A 17,601-nucleotide genomic window follows, 5' to 3' on the forward strand; every position below is an offset into this window, starting at 1 on the left:
CGGGTGATTGAGTTTGCTGTGCGGGGAAACACATACATAAACTGGGACAACCTTTGTGTTCTTTTTTCCCCCTCCACCAGTAAGATTAGGTCAGAGGGCGGTGGGGATTCTACTCCGCTGAATAGAAAGACAAACAAAGCTGCCCCCAGGGGCTGAGAGAGCAGGGAGGAACAGTGGGCTAGTGGCGGAAAGCAGAAGGGTTGAGAGCTCAGCAGTTGCCTCTGACACAGGGACCAACCAGGTGCAGGGTGCGGCGCAGAAGCTCACACTTGTGTTTAGAACATCAGATCCTAGCAGGCTGTGAGTTGAGCAAACAGGATCATTCTTGAATTTCAAAGCTGAAGACTTTACCTCACCCTCAATTTCCACACCACATTTCGGGGGGAAAACAAAAGAAAGTATAGATTTCTATTCAGGAAATGATTGCCAAAATATACCATGCACTCAGGTGCAACTGGCCAAGAGTGGAGACAAACAAAGAGAGCAAGGAGGGGAGGACGGATTCCCTCTAAAGCACTGAAATGGCCTTTCATCTTGTCAGTGAGGGTCAAGGCAACCCTACTGTTGACCCAGAGCCTCTCATCCCCACTCAAACAGAGCCAACTTGTCATGCCAGCATTAGTTGAAGCCAGTGCAGCCTGGGCACCCTTAGGAAAGGGAATGTCTCTGCTCCAGGAACACCCTCCTCTTTCCACATCATTGTACAGAGAAACCCAGACCACATGTAATGACTTAAAGGGCCCAGCAGCGGCCTGGTGTGATGAGTGCATTTGATGGTCATGTGTCTGTGTTGGCAGAGATAGACAACGGCTCCCTCTGTTATCAGTGGAGGCCGGTTTCCATCAGATAGACTGGTCACCATCAGGACATAGAGGAATCTAGGAGATTGTCTAGTATCACAGCCATTTAACACCCATGAATGATAAGACTGAGACCCAGAGAGGTTGAGGTTTGCATAAGACATCTATTTAGCCTTAGGCTAGAAACAAAATTATTCGAAACAATATGGTCTGTGGAATGCTGTGTAGCACAAGGCACTTACTTTGTTAAAGGATGAGGAGTAAGTAAGTTGTAGTCCCTGATGGCTATACAGACTTTGACAGGTGATATAACAGAGGACCAGCTCAAGAGACAGTTATTGTTAGTGTCACATGCTATGTGTTGGGAAGGAAGAGGTGAAGTTGAAGTTTTAGTCAGTCAATCAACATTTGTAGGTGCAGCTTTTTCTCAAAGCTTTTTCTTCATAAAAGACAAAAAGGTAGTAGTCCCTGCTTAGGGAGTCTGAGACTGTGTGTATGTGTATGTATGTGTGTGTTCATGAGTGTGTATGTGTCTGTGTACATGAGTGTGTGCATGTACATGCATGTGTGTGAATGTGTGGATATGTGTATGTGTGTGCTTGTGTGTGTGTGTATAAACAAACCAGTGGTTTCTCTTTTTAAAAAAACAAGGTTTTACTACAAAGGAAATGACAAAGAACATTTCAGCTATTTGGAGAGTGTGCTAGGAGGCTGAAATGAAAGAAGTGATGTTTAGGCAACAGTGAGTGAGCCTGTCATGACCACAGTGAATACTATTTGATTTAACCAAAAGACAAAAGGGGGGGCACTCAAGAAAAACAAAAGTTGTGTATGGTTAGAATGTCTGGAGGTCAAGAAATATAGAACTAGGAGGAAATACCTGAATTTGGCTAGATCCATTCCACACACATATGCACCCCCTATCCCTCCCATATACCTGTTACATACATGCGCACATGTCCACCACACACACACACACACACACACTGAATATATAGCCCATAATATATAACTGTCCCCTGAAGCTACCATCTCAAATTCCTCTTCACTCACTACTTTAGCTTTCTTGATTACTTTTATGTAACAGTTTGATATCAGAAACATTGGTGTGTCTACCACTGCTGAAACTTCTCTTTTCTGGTCTCCATCCTAGATGGTAGTGTCGTCATTATATTCTTGGGTGTAGAATTTTTTTTCTAATTGTCTCAATTTCCTCTTCATTAAACCATTTCCTTATCAATCATGCTATGTTTTGCTGAAACAACAAAAACATTTCCTGTACCCTTTGCTTTTCTGAACATATACTTCCAAAAGTATATTCACTTAGTACAATTCCCTTTTACATGCTTTGGGTTTTCAAGATTTTATTTTTATTACTTTTTAATTGTGTGTGCGCGCGCTTTTGAGTGCAGGGCCTGTAGAGGACAGAAGAGGGCATCAGATCCCCTGGAGCTGGAGTTACAGGTGGTGCTGAGCCAGCAATGCTGGAAACTTAGCCCAGGTCCTCTGTAAGGGCAGTCAGTCGATACTCAACTGCTGAGCCACCTCTCCTGCCCCTGTGTTTCAATAGCTATCCAGGTAACATGTTTTCTAGGAGGCAAACTGAGAAATGGACATTTTACTTTCCGTGTGATTCAATCTTTCGTTCCATGCAACCAGTCTGGTGTGCCTACTTCATGCTTGTCTAGAGAAGATCTAGAATCCAAAACCTGTGGTTCCTTCTTTTTAACAGAAATGAAGTTAGTATCCCCTCTCTTCATTCCTTAAGACTGATTTTATAAGCCCAATTTTAGAACTTTGCATTTATCCTTAATAAATGTCCCTTTCTCTCACCTTAACAAATGTTTCTGATTTTATCAGTCAATATATTGCCTTCCTTTCTGCTTTCTGCTGTCTAGAAACCATCTCAAAGTGACTTTAAAAATTAAACAGTTGAAACTCTGTTTGACATCCTGGAAAGGACTTTTTCTGTGTGGGATGCCCGTGCTCTTGCAACTACAGACCTTTTGAGAACAAACACTCATCTATTTGTGGACAGCTATCCCAACACTTCACATAGCCAGTGCCACCGGCACTTAACGTATGGCAGAGGAATGGCTGCTCATGTGGCCACCAGCTCTCCTTTATACTCAAAGGTAATAAAGATGAAACTGGCCTGAAGACTTTTTTTTAATTTTCTTTTTTTTTTAATTTATTTATTTATTAAAGATTTCTGTCTCTTCCCCGCCACCGCCTCCCATTACGCTCCCCCTCCCCAAATTAAGTCCCCCCCCTCCTCAGCCTGAAGAGCAATCAGGGTTCCCTGCCCTGTGGGAAGTCCAAGGAACCCCTACCTCCATCCAGGTCTAGTAAGTTGAGCATCCAAACTGCCTAGGCTCCCACAAAGCCAGTACGTGCAGTAGGATCAGAAACCCATTGCCATTGTTCTTGAGTTCTCAGCAGTCCTCATTGTCCGCTATGTTCAGAGAGTCCGGTTTTATCCCAGGCTTTTTCAGACCCAGGCCAGCTGGCCTTGGTGAGTTCCCGATAGAACATCCCCATTGTCTCAGTGTGTGGGTGCACCCCTTGCGGTCCTGAGTTCCTTGCTCGTGCTCTCTCTCCTGCTCCTGATTTGGACCTTGAGATTTATGCTGAAGACTTTTTTTATTGCTTGCTACATCCTATCAGATGATTTATATGACCAGGAGTAACAGAACACCATCTAAAGAATGACAAGAACAAATACAGCTTTTATACATATCTGCCAGAGATAAGAAAGGGAACAGATTCGTTACCATACTGTTTCATATGATCCAGTAAACCTAAGAATGTAATTCCCAGTAATTTAGCAATTTCACTTCTGGGTGATGGTCAGATGACAGGAATAGATGTTTTCAAAAAGGAACACACTGAAATGTTTTGGCAGTCTTATTCAGAATAGTCCCCAACTGGGCATTATTCAATCTCATATGGCATCATGTCTTCAGACAGCAGCAGACTAATAAACATCAAATAGGAATGGTCAATTGATGCATACAAAAAGTGAAACTAATCTTACACACAGCAAATACTTGAAAAGTGAGTTCTTTTTAAAAGGGCCTGTAGTTTTGCTTGTGTAAATTCTAGAAGCAAGCAAAACTGTTACTTATTGAAGGAAAACTTACTGGAAGAAACCACTGGTGTTAGATGATGATGATGATGATTAATATTATTAATGTTTTGAGACAGGGTTTCTTTCTAGCTCTGGAGCCTGTCCAGGAACTAGCTCTTGTAGACCAAGGCTGGCCTTGAACTCACAGAGATCTGCCTACTTCTGCCTCCCGAGTGCTGGGATTCTAGAAGTATTCTTGATCCCAGTGAGATTAGACCTAAAATAGTTAGGTGAATTGCACAAAGAGCCATGAAGCTATACAACTGTGACGTGTATGTTTCACTCTATGCATGTACATTTTAAAATGCCAAACAAAGGTATTTGACAGAAAAACATAAAGAGAAATGGCATTTTCGTCCATCAGAGCTGGTAATATATTTAGAAGGCAGAATGGTAAGCCAGGCAGTGGTGGCACACGCCTTTAATCCTAGCACTTGGGAGGCAGAGGCAGGCGGATCTCTGTGAGTTCGAGACCAGCCTGGTCTACAGAGCTAGTTCCAGGACAGGCTCCAAAACCACAGAGAAACCCTGTCTCGAAAAACCAAAAAAAAAAAAAAAAAGAAGGCAGAGTGGCTACACCAGTGCTTTCCCCAGAGGCTGACTCAATGAGTGGAAATAACGGATATGAAGTGCTTCATCAAACAGTCAGTAACTTACCAGTGCATGCAAGTCCTGTAGGTCAGGGCTTCATAAGGGTTAGCATATATACGTTATAAAGGAGATCTTGAAAAACAAATTACGTAAGTTAGAATTCTGTATGAATAGAGTGAAGCCGGAAAGCATCTAACAAGCTTCTAGATAATTCTGTTGTTGCTCATCAATGAACCATAATTTGGGGATGAATGAGGAAGCATGAGAGGAAAAAGCTTATCCAGGGGAAAAGGTTGTGATCAAATCCACATTTTAAAGGTCCTCTTTGATAGTAGTTTAAAACTTAGACGACACAGGGAGAAAGAAAAGAAAGTTCCAGCCTTGTATACCCTGAGACAGAAAAGGGGAAGGGGGATGGAAAACGAAGAAAGAAAAACATTTTACAGAGCCATCAATCCTCAGGGCGGGCATCACTGAACATTGGGAATGATGGAACAAAGTTATCCAAGACAGCTTGAGGGTTCTAACTTCAGCCAGCACATAGGTAAATAAATGTTAATGTTCATTGTTTTATCAGATCTTTTGATCAAAACTGAGCTTAGGAGGAACGGATGTCATTAAAATAAAACCGGCTTTGTTATGTTTTGTTTCTCATCTGTATTTTGCTTTGGGCTTATACTGGCAGAGAAGGAACTTAGAGGAAGAAGTGTGGTGGATGGTCTAAGAATAAAACACATTGAAGCAGAAGATGTAGGACGAAGGGTTATCTAAGTCAGGATAGGCACAACAACAAATAAACCCCGAAACTACTCAGCGGCTTTCAATAAGGCTCACCTACCTCTGCTTGGCTCTGCTCCAGGATCAAGAGCACATTCTGCTCAGCGCAGGGAGCTGGAAGGAACTTGCAATGGATCTTAAGCTTTTGCACAGATTCATACAATGTCTCCCCTCTGACATTTCTAAATCAAGATAGATAAAAAGGGCCTGATGTAGGGATGCTCCACTACAGGTCATATTGTCACAAACAGAGGAATGTAATCCTTTTACAGGAAAAAGTAGGGACCAGATTAAAGAAAAATGTCACCCCTTCCCTGCCCAGGGATGTACCAGGGCAAATATTTTCTAGCTCTCATGTATCATACTAGTCCAAGGTATAGACTTATTTTTTTTAATTCAACAGTTAAATAACCCCAGCATAAAATCTTTCATTAGCATGAGGTACAAATGAACAGATTTTAATTTCCTATCTTAGTATTTAAATACTCAAAGCCTATAGGGAAGAAGTCAGGTGATGTGGGAGAAAAAAAGCAGCAGTCTTCTGATCTTTTCTACGTTCAGCCAAAGTCTAAAGGGGGTTACTGAGCTATTATGACATCCTATTCCATGTGCTGCTGCTGAAGGAATGAAGAGCAGGTATGTTTTAATTTGGAGGGGGTGATCCTAAGTATTCGAGATCACTGTATCTTAAAAGACACCTAATCTAACCCATGGAGTCCAGAAAATGACTCTACAGTTTCAGACCTTGCAGATTGTTATCTACCAATGTCCAATAAATTGATGAGCTGAATACTAATTGTGTCAAGAAAAGAGTAGAGTTTCTTTGCCAAATTATCTGGATATTCCACATAAAATAATTGAAGTTAATTTAATTATTTGAAAATTGGCCTTGGTGCCCTTCATTTCGATTTTAAAACACACCTTATGGGAGGCCTTTAATCCCAGCACTCTGGAGGCAGAGCCAGGTGGGTCTCTGTGAGACCAGCCTGTTCTACAAAGTGAGTTCCAGGACAGCTAGGAGCTAGAAGTATTATACAGAGAAACCCTGTCTTAAAAATGGAAGGAAGGAAGGAAGGAAGGAAGGAAGGAAGGAAGGAAGGAAGGAAAGAAGGAAGGAAGGAAGGAAGAAAAGAAGGAAGGAAGGAAGGCAAAATGAAAGCAAGAAAGAAAGGGCCTCTGAAGGACATTTTTGCTTTTCAGACCTGGTATTAAAGCTATGGCCATGCATATCATATTTCTTTTCTTTTTTGATCACTATTGTTACAGGACAAGAGAATGACTCAACAAAGAGTGAAGTAAAAACTGAGACAGAGTCCCCAAGCTCATCTATGGAGACAGAAGGTACTAAAGCCAGAATATATTGAATATTATTAGCAAGAATGAGAGGAAATTGTAAACTATGACTTCTCTACAAAAAGCATGAGTGAGTGTGCGCGCGCGCGTGTGTGTGTGTGTGTGTGTGTGTGTGTGTATGCACACATACACACTGGTGAATGGTGAGCCAGCATCCAGCTTGGTGAAAGCCTTGAATCTTTGAAGGTCACAAAAAGACTTTTGGCTCTGTATCGGCCATGTTTTCTCAATAATTCCCACTTAAACATCCTTGAGTCTTCTTCTGTCTTCTTACACTTAGAGCTTCCTTCAAACCAAGAAGATGCCACAATTGTGGAACAACCAGAAGTGATTCCCCTGACTGATGATGACCAAGAAGAGCAGGAAGGTGAAGGTAGGAGTCCTCCTAAATTAAGCTATCGCAAATAGAGAGGTTCGGTGGGCACCTGCCTGGAATCCAGCTGCCAAAGCTATCCTTCATCGCTGTAGCAATTAAAGGGAGAAACGAACTAGCCTGTAACCTTGAACCTATTTTTGAAACTAGAGTAAAATCCAGAAGTGGTAAAGGTATTACTGAGAACACTGCTCTCCTTCCCAAAAGAACGTAGATGTATTTGCTATTCATTAAGATTTCATCTAAAAATTTGAAACTCTGGCGTTGAGAAAGTCTGTAAGAAATCCAAATCCTGAGATAGAGAAATGAAGTCCTAGGGAAAAGGAAAAGAACAAAGAGATCAAACGTTTGCACCGACTTCACCCTGCCTTCCTTTGCATGGTGATGATTAAGGAAACACATGAAAGCCCTCATCCTCTGAACATAATAAATTGCAAACCTGGCCTGCTAATCTGGGACTAGAACAACATTGAATCCTAGTTAAGAAGTAAATTAGGTCACAATGATTTCTGCTATGATCGGTGATATAAATAATTTATAAACAATAAAATGTTGGGCAAAATAAGATTGTATTAAAGAAACTTAATTAAAGAAATCAGAGTAATTTAATATTGACAGGAGAATTCTAAGAGTCTGCCTCCTAAATATCTCTTTAAAAGGTCCATGAAATAATTAGTTACATCCTCTCACAAGTCACAGCGCTCTCAGTAAGTGGGTATCTGTAATTGCAGTCACAGCGCCATCACTTGGTAGACCTTGTTTATGGAATGCCATGATCAATTTTCCTTCCAAATTAAAGCACAGACATGATCTCAGTTGGAAAATCAGGTCAAATTGCAAATACAGCTTCCAAGTTATGAACACCTCTTGGCAGGAGCATTGACGTCATTTAATTGCTGAGCTCCAGCAGTAATTTTGACTCTTAAAAAATCCACTCTGTTTATGTCCCTGCACTCTTCTTCTGTGTCTTTGCTATGTTCTTCTCAAGCTGGACTCAGAGTTCAGCCTCAAGACACTGTGTTTGTGGCAAGTCAATTGAACGGCGTCGGAGTAGTTTATCTGATGGTGATAAGAAAGGATCAATACACCCTTCACTAGATTCAGATATATAATGTACAAAGCTAGGTATAGGAACTTCCCAACCTTTCAGTTCTACCACTAAAGCAGTACAGACACAACTCTTCCTCATTTGCTTCATCTCTCTCTTGAGGAAGTTGCTTGTTTTCTTACAGTGTCTGCAAATGCAAATGGATTAAAGAACACCAAACAGCTTGTACATTCTCTTCTTTGTAGTTTGACCTACAGAGGAATCCAGCATTTGCCACAGAGTCCCCTACTATGAAACTTTTCTGTAATGATTGAAAAGTTAGGGACTCACTTTCCCTCTCCCCTCTGTAGAAGAGGTAGCCAACCCTCTTCTGTCAGTGTTGAAACAATACATGAGAAGCTAAGGGTAAATTGGGTTCTACATTTGTGGCAACTTTTTTGAGTTTTTACAGTAAAGGGCAGCTCTGGTGGACTTGAATTAGCCATCTTTTCCCTTTCTGCCTATCACAGTTATTTATGGGCCATACCTTGAACATTCTAGAGTTTAAATTGAAAATACTTTGAATGTGTTACCCCGTTACCTTATTCTTTGTATCAGCAAAAAAGTGAAAAGCTATTCTGTTACTATAAGAAAAGTGCTTATGCTGTACTTATGTTGCTAATAATAACACAGACTGGGTAAACTGTAAGGAAAAAGCTCATTTGGGCTCACATTTCTGAAGATATAAGATCAAGGGCTTGCATCTGGCAATGGTCTTCTAGCTGGCAAAGTCCTGAGACAATTCAGGCATAACATGGACAGAGGCAGGAAATATATGTGCATTTTGTGTATGCATGTGTATGTGTGAGTTTATATGTGTGGTTATATGTGTGTGAGTGAATGTTCACATGCTCATACACACATGCCTACTCTATCCCTCTTCTTTTAAATTTCCACCCATTTAAATCCCAGCAGTGGGGATGGAATTTCAACATGTGAAGTCTTAGAAGATACCCAAACCAGAGTAGCATGCAAAAGAAAGGAAGACAAAGTAAACTAGTTTACTAGTAAATTAGTAAACCCTGCCGAGGCACTTCCATATCAATGACAACTGGGTGACATCAAGAAATTATTTAACTTATCTACATCAGGGTCCTTATATCAATGACAGTAATGGCCAAAGTATCTGACACTCCATTTGCAATGAACATTTAACCAATAGTATGTGTCAAACAATTGTAAAATGTCATGGTGCATAAAGTACTTAGTGTTTAGCCCAATTTGATAACTTGATGATAAAGCAAAGAGACTCCAGAGGAAGTTCTCCAAGGGCATCCATTGCTTTCCATAACTATCAGAATCCATAAAAGTTTCACATATACTACTACCTTCAGCAACAAATAATCACTCACCTTTGGTTGACAAAACCATATTATAAAAGCACATTATAAAAACGATTGTGGACTGTTTACCTGCTGAAATGGCAAATGGTACCCTATAGAATGGAACTATTAGTGGATGAGAGGGCACAAGAGTTCTGTCACCTATAACTGGATTTCTTTGTTAAGATCTCAATCTTGTGTTTCAGAAACAATAATCAAACCATGATCCCCATTTTCTAAGCAAGATGCCATTGAATTATTGGTAGTTCCCCATAAGGAGGTCAATAAGTAAATTCAAGGTGCTTACATTTATTTTGCTCTCTTTAACTTCAAATAGTTATTCAAGAGTCTGGTTTGAAAACATTTTAAGAATCTGTCTTGATCTTTTGTGTGAATTCATGAAGGCATCTCTTAATAGGAAGATATGCAGATATATAGCAAATTAAATATGAGCAAAGTAAATTAATATCCTAATTTATTTGTAGAAAAATGCTCTATGTAGTTTAGAAAACACTCATTCTCTTTTAATATGAGAATCTTTCTACTGAGACAGACAGTGGTTCCTTTAAGAAACGAGGAGAAAAATGTGCAACATCCTTCATTCACTTTGCATCATTTTATAGGGTTAGAAAATGTAGATAATCTTCAGGATATATTTTCTATGGCTCCCAGGTGTATGAGCACAGATGTTGCAACATTAAGATTTGAAGTTAGCTCTACCAAAATATGGATTTTTAAAAGAAGGAAAATATTCAACAGAAGCTCATGCTGATAAAATTACACAATAGTACAATGGACATCTCCCTAGGAGACCTGAATGACAGAATTTTCAACAGGCAGAAAGTGGGGTTTCACATATGGCAGCTCTCCTCATATAGCCATATCGCCTCATCCTAAATGAGCCCTGGTTTATGCTTTCCCGGCAGGATCTGCAATGCATTTAAAATTTAGGAAAATAGCATCTTTTAGGTTAATAACTAAATAGGAGAGAGGTATAGGAGATGCTTGCTAAAAAGGATCTCATGTTTTGTATAAAATTTTACCCCTCATCAAATTTAGAGGTTTTTTTGTTATAAAGTTTCGATGATACCAACATGTATCATTATTAAAACAAAATTTTCCATCTTTATTTAGTATGCATGTTGGACTTTTTATTCAAGGTTTACCCAGAGTATAGACATTTGCTCTCAATTATTTTTCTTAGAACAATTAATTGGTGCAATGTGGGTGGAGCAGGAACAGTTCACCTGTTTATTTAAAGTTGACCAAAATTGTTTGGGAGCTTCAAGTGTGCTATATCCTTGGGACTTCTTGGAGAAAGAGGCATATGGACAGGAATCCAGGCAAAATGCTGTGTGTGAGCCCGTGATGAGCATGAATCTTTGTTTTAATGTTCACACTTTTCAACTGGCCAGTAGGACCATGAAGCAGATGCAGGAGCCATGTCATGTGTTCATGTCTTGTGTCCTGTGTGGCTGCTGGTAAATCTTTTGACATCTAAGCATTTCTAAGGGAGTAATCGGCGACATAGACTCAATGATAAAATTATAAGGTTTCAATTTGTTCAATTTTCAAAGAAGGCCAACTTTGAAGGGCATATTCTTGATGGAAAGTGTCTGATAACACTGAAATAGTGGGATTTCTCTAGTTTTGCTTAGTTTATTCCATTGGTGAAAATACAGAGCCTCCTAGGCCATTCACAAAGATGATCAGAATAATAACATTTTACATTAGGATCCATCAAGAACTGCAAATCTAATTTACCCTGAAGATTCATAAGTGAGGAAGTATGCCATTCTGCTTAACTTTGGTTTATACAAACTCTGCTCAGAACCACCCTTTTTCATCACCATCCTCTCTCTCTCTCTCTCTCTCTCTCTCTCTCTCTCTCTCTCTCTCCCCCCCCCCCCCCCATGCACAGCAACATTCTTTCTGGTGCTCCTCTAGCGACTGATGCATATTTCGGTGAATATATAGTAAGCCAGCCACTTATTCTTCTGCTGCTTACTATCCTGACCCATTAGAGGTTTAGCTTGTCTTTAGGGCACCAGTTCTCCACTCTTGATGTTGTCCATTATTGATGGTACCCCCACATGGGTGACCATATTGTTTTGTCTTTCCTTGGAAAGTACCACCTGGGTCTGCAATGTAGCTTCCTGTGAGATCATTAACACTGGGGGTTCCAGAGCCAGTCCGTGCTGTGCTAATGATAACCAGCTTGTTCGGGTTTTCTTTGGACTTGTGAAAAACACTACATAAACTTGAATAATAAATCCTGCTCAGAACTGACCTGGGTTTCCATCTCTATGTTACATCTTGCATCTCGGATAATAGATTAACTTTCTGGGACTTCCCATTTCAGGCACCCTGTGTTTCTTCTCTTCAAATGAACTCAGCTGAGCAGGGCTGTAGTTCTCAGCTTCCTGGGGGCACTTTGATTACAATGACTTACTTCTGTTCTTCCATCTCTCTCTAATCTTCCTTTGCGGCCAGAAATTTTCAACTCAGATTTGTTTTAAGATCAATTTTACATGAAAAAAGGGTTGGTCCCTGTGTAGGCTTGATGTAAATTCTGAAGTGTTCTATGGAATTCCCTGTGTGTGTTAAATACATTGAACATAAAATTAGAATGTTTTAACCTAAATTCTAATTTAATATTATTTTAAGGTTGTTTTCAGAATGTTAAACTACTTTATGTTTCACATTTGAATAAACATGCACAGAACAGGAAATCTATTCATTCTCAATAAAAACATTGCTATATATATATGTGTATAATATATATAGTGTGTGTATATGTCTCTATAAACATAGAATCTGTCCAAACTTTCTAGTCAGTTGTGATCACCTTTTCTTTTACATGTTACAAGAATTTGATGACCCCTTTCTGTGTCCCTGACACTTCTTCAGAGTGATACTGTTTTCATATCAGGTCCTAAGCATCCAACACAACACTCACACCTTTTAACTTCAGCTTTACCTTGGTCTTCACCACAGGGTCTCCAGTGATCGCTGGACCTCCCATGCAGACACTCCACCCCTAGGACATCCCTCAAGAAGCACACTCTCAAAAGATGTGTGTAAGCTTAAGTGGGTGCTAGCATCGGGCTTGTAATTTATTACTCGCTGGTCCCTCTCTGAAGACTCCTCCAAGAACGCTCCAGCATCCAGCAACATTCTGCATCCTCTTTGTCTTGTTTTATCTCCTCCCCTTTACTCCCTTTACTAATTGCCATACTTCATTAACAGTTGAACTTGTTTCATGTCTAGGTTAGTCTGGTATTGGCCCGAGGCATGTACTTCTACAACTGTGAGACTCGTGGAAGTCATTTTCAAAATCGAAAAGATCTGTCTATCCCTATGTAGAATTCTAACTCCAAATGTTAGGCTTGTTCCTTTCTGAAATATTAGAGTTCTGAAACTCCGTATATAAAGCACCCGAGTTCTTATCACAAGTAATGAAAAGATTAATTTTTATTTGCAACTAAATCTAATATTTTATAATATATTATCCTTAAATATTCCATAAAAATAACTTCCTCTTAAGACAGCAAGCATAAATTATTAGCATTTGGTGACACTGTGTTTAGATTACTCCCCAGGATGTTTTATAAGGCTGAATTTCAATTTCCAGGAAGATAAAATCATGACCATCAGGCAAAATTAAATGCCTGCAAAGAATTTTATTTAAATCATTGGTTAATAACAGAAGCAGAATCACATTAAAATCATATCAGGAGAGTTTTGAACTGTGTATCTATAAAATATGATTGTTATAGCCTATGTCATGAAATACAGGTAAAAGGATATGTGTATGGATTGTGGTTATATAATAGGACATTTGGGATTGTGACTTCTGAACATTCCCCTTCAAACACAGCTCAGGAGTGCTGAAGTTTTCAGGGAGGTTAATGTCAAAAAGGACAAAGAAAGACAACTTCTCCTTCCACTGTGGACATGTCATTGCCATTGTGATAAAAAATCCACCTTTATTGTTAGGTTTTCTATTCATAAACTTCTTTTACTAGATACATAAAATAGTCCATTCTTTCGAAAGCCCAATAACCCAGCACATGAATCTAATATTGGATTATCCCACAATACTACTGGGTGACTGCTAAGCATCCCCCTGAGATGATACCAGGAATGTGTCTCTCTGCTCCACTGTGAAACCTTAGGCAATTTTTTAAAAACAGTATGCTGAATGTAAAATTAAGATTGCCATTTTAACCCTTTCAGTCAACCTCACTGAGTTCATGCTTGTTACCTATTTGGCATGTAAACCAGACCACGATAGAATACTGAGTGTGGGGGCTCAAAAATGGGAGCTTATTCCCACCTTGTCTGAAGGTCAGAGAGTTTCAGCTTGCTCAAGGTTGTGAACAATGAGCGTGGCTGCACACGCTGACCTGGGGTGAGGTTACTTAGTAAGACAGCCCAAACAAGTAGACCAACTCCACCCTGACCAAAGGTCAGAGAATTCTGCTTCTTCTTTTGAATTAGGTTTGACATAGGGAGTGGCTGCCTTCAGGATACTTGGTCTAGGGTGGATTCACTACCTAAACAACAGAGTGTTTTCTCCTGAATTAATAGCTTGATGTCTCAAAGCACTGAAGCAAGTAACTGTTCTAGTTGTCCTTTGTATCTTGTTAAAGCAGTCTTTTGCCTTTCCCCCTTGTTATATTGGGGTATAAAAGTATATGGAAAATTAAATGGGTGATTTCAGTATTCACTGGAGATTCCTACCTGTACTATCCTATGCTTCTGTTTTATTATTTTCACTCTCTTTGCTTATTTTTCTAATCCCCATGCCCCTGCCCTGGTAAGTGGTTTACTTGTCGAAGCTGGTCTCCGACAACTGAGGTAGTGTTATAGGTTGTTTTAGGAAAGGACAATAGCTTTCAGAGACATCAGAGATTATAGCATCCCTCTTGTCATTTTGAACCAAGGATAGTTTTTTCCATATACGGTACTCTATCCTGGGCACATGCCCACCATATTGCTACACTGTGCTTATACTATATATACAATAAGCATATATATTTTTCTAAGAAGCCTAGGATGTAAGATGTATTATTATGCAAAAATCAAACCTCATTAATTAATGTAAGATACAATAGCTTTTATTGAATATTTATTGAAAATATTCTTCAAGACCAAACAAGACATGGAAGCTTATTCTATTCACTTTGAGAATGTGTCACAAGAAAATTTTAGGTTAGATAACGTACAGCTTGAGCTTCATCAGATTAGAGTCTTCTGAGTCACTTGTAATCAGCCAACAATATCTATTTGTTTCACATGGTATATTCCTGTGTCAATAAGACCTTCAATAGTTCAAAATTCAAGGGAGTTTCACACAGGACTTATAATTCATTGGCTTCTAAATCTCCTGAGACTTGATGCTGTTACATAAAGCTAGTCTACTTTTCTTGCTTCTCTTTAGGTATCAGTGGTAAACCGTTCATTTTAACCAACTTTGTCCCTATCTTACTACTAAGGTCAGGGACTTTGATCCAAGCCATTGCAATTCTTTCTGTGCTTTTTGGTAGTTTGGGCACATATGTAATTAATTCTATAATTCTTGACCAATTAAAATGTCAAAAATTCAGTGTTTAAGAGATGTTAAATAAAAATACAGGATTTTTATTGTGAATCCCAATATTTATTTCTCAGTGGAATTACATGGAAAGTAGACAAGGAAAACCTGACTACAGGCAAAGTAACCAAGTAAGGTTCTCATTTTCCCTGCTAGCCAATACTTACTAGTGGGAGCTTTGTGCCAGGACTTGGGTTCTTGGTGACCCTCATGGACAAATACATGTTTCATTCATGCATTTGCTCACTTACTAATTCATTCACCTGCTCAGTACTGACTGAGTGTGTAATTTGTGCCAGAAACTATGTAACTACTGCTATAGAGTATGCATTGGTATGGATTTTGGTTTATTGATATAAATTTAAGGTCAATTTTATTATACCGTGTATATGTATATTTCTGCTCTTGATTAAGGTATTGTGTTTATGAGGCTCATTTGAAAATTTAATGTATAATTTGGAAATATGGATTAATAGATAATCATCTATATAGTCAAGCTTGTAGTCATGTTAGTTAGATTTTTCTAGATGTACAGAGATGTGTTTCAGATGGGTAGGGATTCTTTAAATCTTTCAAAGACTACAGAATATGGCATTTAAAAGGTTTCATGAAAGTGAGACACACATGCTTATGGCAGGACCAATTGCTTCAAGAAGAAGATAGACATCGAAGAGGCTCCTTACAGAGTTAGTTCGCCATTTAGGCAAGTAACAGCTCTTGCCTGGACTGATTGATGAACTGGACATGCAGGACCCATAGAGAAATGACTGCTGACCTCACCTAAAGGTGAGACTGTCCTTCAGGGTTCCTACTTCATGAAAGAGTCTGCTAGACATTCTGCAGGGCACAGAAGAAAGTGACTGACAAACTGCCAATATAGGCGGAACTGTCTTTGAAATTTCTCACTTGTGGAAAAGTCAGCTGTATACTATGGGCCTGTGGGGTGAAGACTGGATGCCCCAATGATACAGAAGAACTTTGAGTGACTGTCCTGGCAGCAAGATGTCTCTGTCAATTCTAGAGATTTGGAATTTGCTTACAACGTACGTTCTGTTTACTTAAGTAATATTATAAACATCTGGAGTATTTGATAGAATTGAAGAATAGATAAAAATAATACAGTTTTCCTTAGTTATGATAAAAGATAAAATAGATATAGCTGTAATTCTTGCTTGGTAACAGTTTTATGTAATTTTACTATGTTAAAGTTAAAACTTCACTTTTTATTTAAATAGAAAAGGGGAGGTGATGTGGAATTTTCGTCTGTATGCTGTGATTATCATTGATAAATAAAGGAACTGCTTTGGACCTATAGCAGAGCCATAAGGGAACAGAGCTAGGCAAGGAAAACTAAGCTTAATGCTGGGAGAAAGGAGGCAGAGTCAGGGAGAAGCCATGAAGCCACCGCCAGAGACAGACATGCTGAAACTTTGCTGGTGGGCCACAACTTTGTGGTGACACACAGTTTAATAGAAATTGGTTAAATTAAGATTTAAGAGTTAGCCAATAAGAAGCTAGAGCTAATTGGTCAAGCACTGATTTAATTAATACAGTTTCTGTGTGATTATTTTTGGGGCTAAGCAGCTGGGAAACAACAAGCTGCTCCAACTGGACCTGAATGAGACAAATAAAGTCATTGAGGGGCCCACTTCAGACCTCTCCAGAGCATAAAGGATGGAGACCAAACAAAAACTTGTTTGCCCCCACCAAATTTCCATTTCTTGCTATATACTCTACCATCTACAAGTACACATTATATATATATATCTTTAAAATAATTTCCTTCTTATCCAAACATCAGCTCTAAGAGTGGTGTATCAGTGCCCCCCATTGTTAATATATTACTGTTTCTTTTACATTTCAATTATGCTGGTATTTGCCTTGTATATGCCGATGCTCTGATGTCAGGTGCATAAATGTTTATGATTGCTATGTCTTATCAATGATCATTTAATGACTTTGTTTCATGTGACCATTTTTGATTTAATATCAGGTTGGTCTCTGTCTCTCTTAGCACATGAAAGAGTGGTGGAATGAAGTTGTCAGAACAGAGGTGAGCTCTCAAGGCTGGAGTAGGAGCATGTAGGGAAGAAATCCTCAGCTGTCCTAAAAAGTCTGTCTGACCTGGAGACTTGCGGGCAGTTCAAAAGCAGGCAGATGGTTTCCTTCATTGATTTCTCTGTTTTTCATGTTAAACTATAGACTGCAGTCAGTAAAAACCATAAACTATCACATTTATTGCACTCGGTTGGGCTTTTGTATAGGACTTATATATAATTATGTGAAATTCAAATTTCAAGCTCCATAAATAAAGTTTTATGGGAAAATGCAAAGCTTGAAACATTTACTGCCTGGCTCTTTCCAGTAAAAATAAAATAAATAAAGCCAATTGCTAGGGCCCCTTTTGCAGCATTTGAACATAGCCCAGATTATTCAAAACCTCGTATCAAAGCAATTTGGGACAAGCGCCCCTAATTATGAAGTATTTCTTCACACTGTCAAGTGTATATACACTTGAGTTATCTCCTTGTGCGTGCCTTAGCCCCACAATGCCATGCAGTATTTGCCC

At 39.2% G+C, this 17,601-nt stretch overlaps 1 protein-coding gene across 6 annotated transcripts in view; it reads left to right on the forward strand.

Annotated features, from left to right (window-relative positions):
* Nucleotides 1-17,601, forward strand: part of Macrod2 (mono-ADP ribosylhydrolase 2) — a 1,861,794-nt gene that overhangs the window by 1,782,735 nt on the left and 61,458 nt on the right. For all 6 annotated transcript variants that reach the window (XM_075962323.1, XM_075962324.1, XM_075962327.1 and 3 more), the window contains 2 exons: nucleotides 6,565-6,639; nucleotides 6,932-7,024. In XM_075962323.1, the coding sequence (XP_075818438.1) occupies nucleotides 6,565-6,639; nucleotides 6,932-7,024 (168 nt within the window). The remainder of the gene's footprint in view (nucleotides 1-6,564; nucleotides 6,640-6,931; nucleotides 7,025-17,601) is intronic.

The sequence above is a fragment of the Microtus pennsylvanicus genome, chromosome 2, assembly GCF_037038515.1.
Source record: "Microtus pennsylvanicus isolate mMicPen1 chromosome 2, mMicPen1.hap1, whole genome shotgun sequence".
In the NCBI taxonomy this organism is placed as follows: domain Eukaryota; kingdom Metazoa; phylum Chordata; class Mammalia; order Rodentia; family Cricetidae; genus Microtus; species Microtus pennsylvanicus.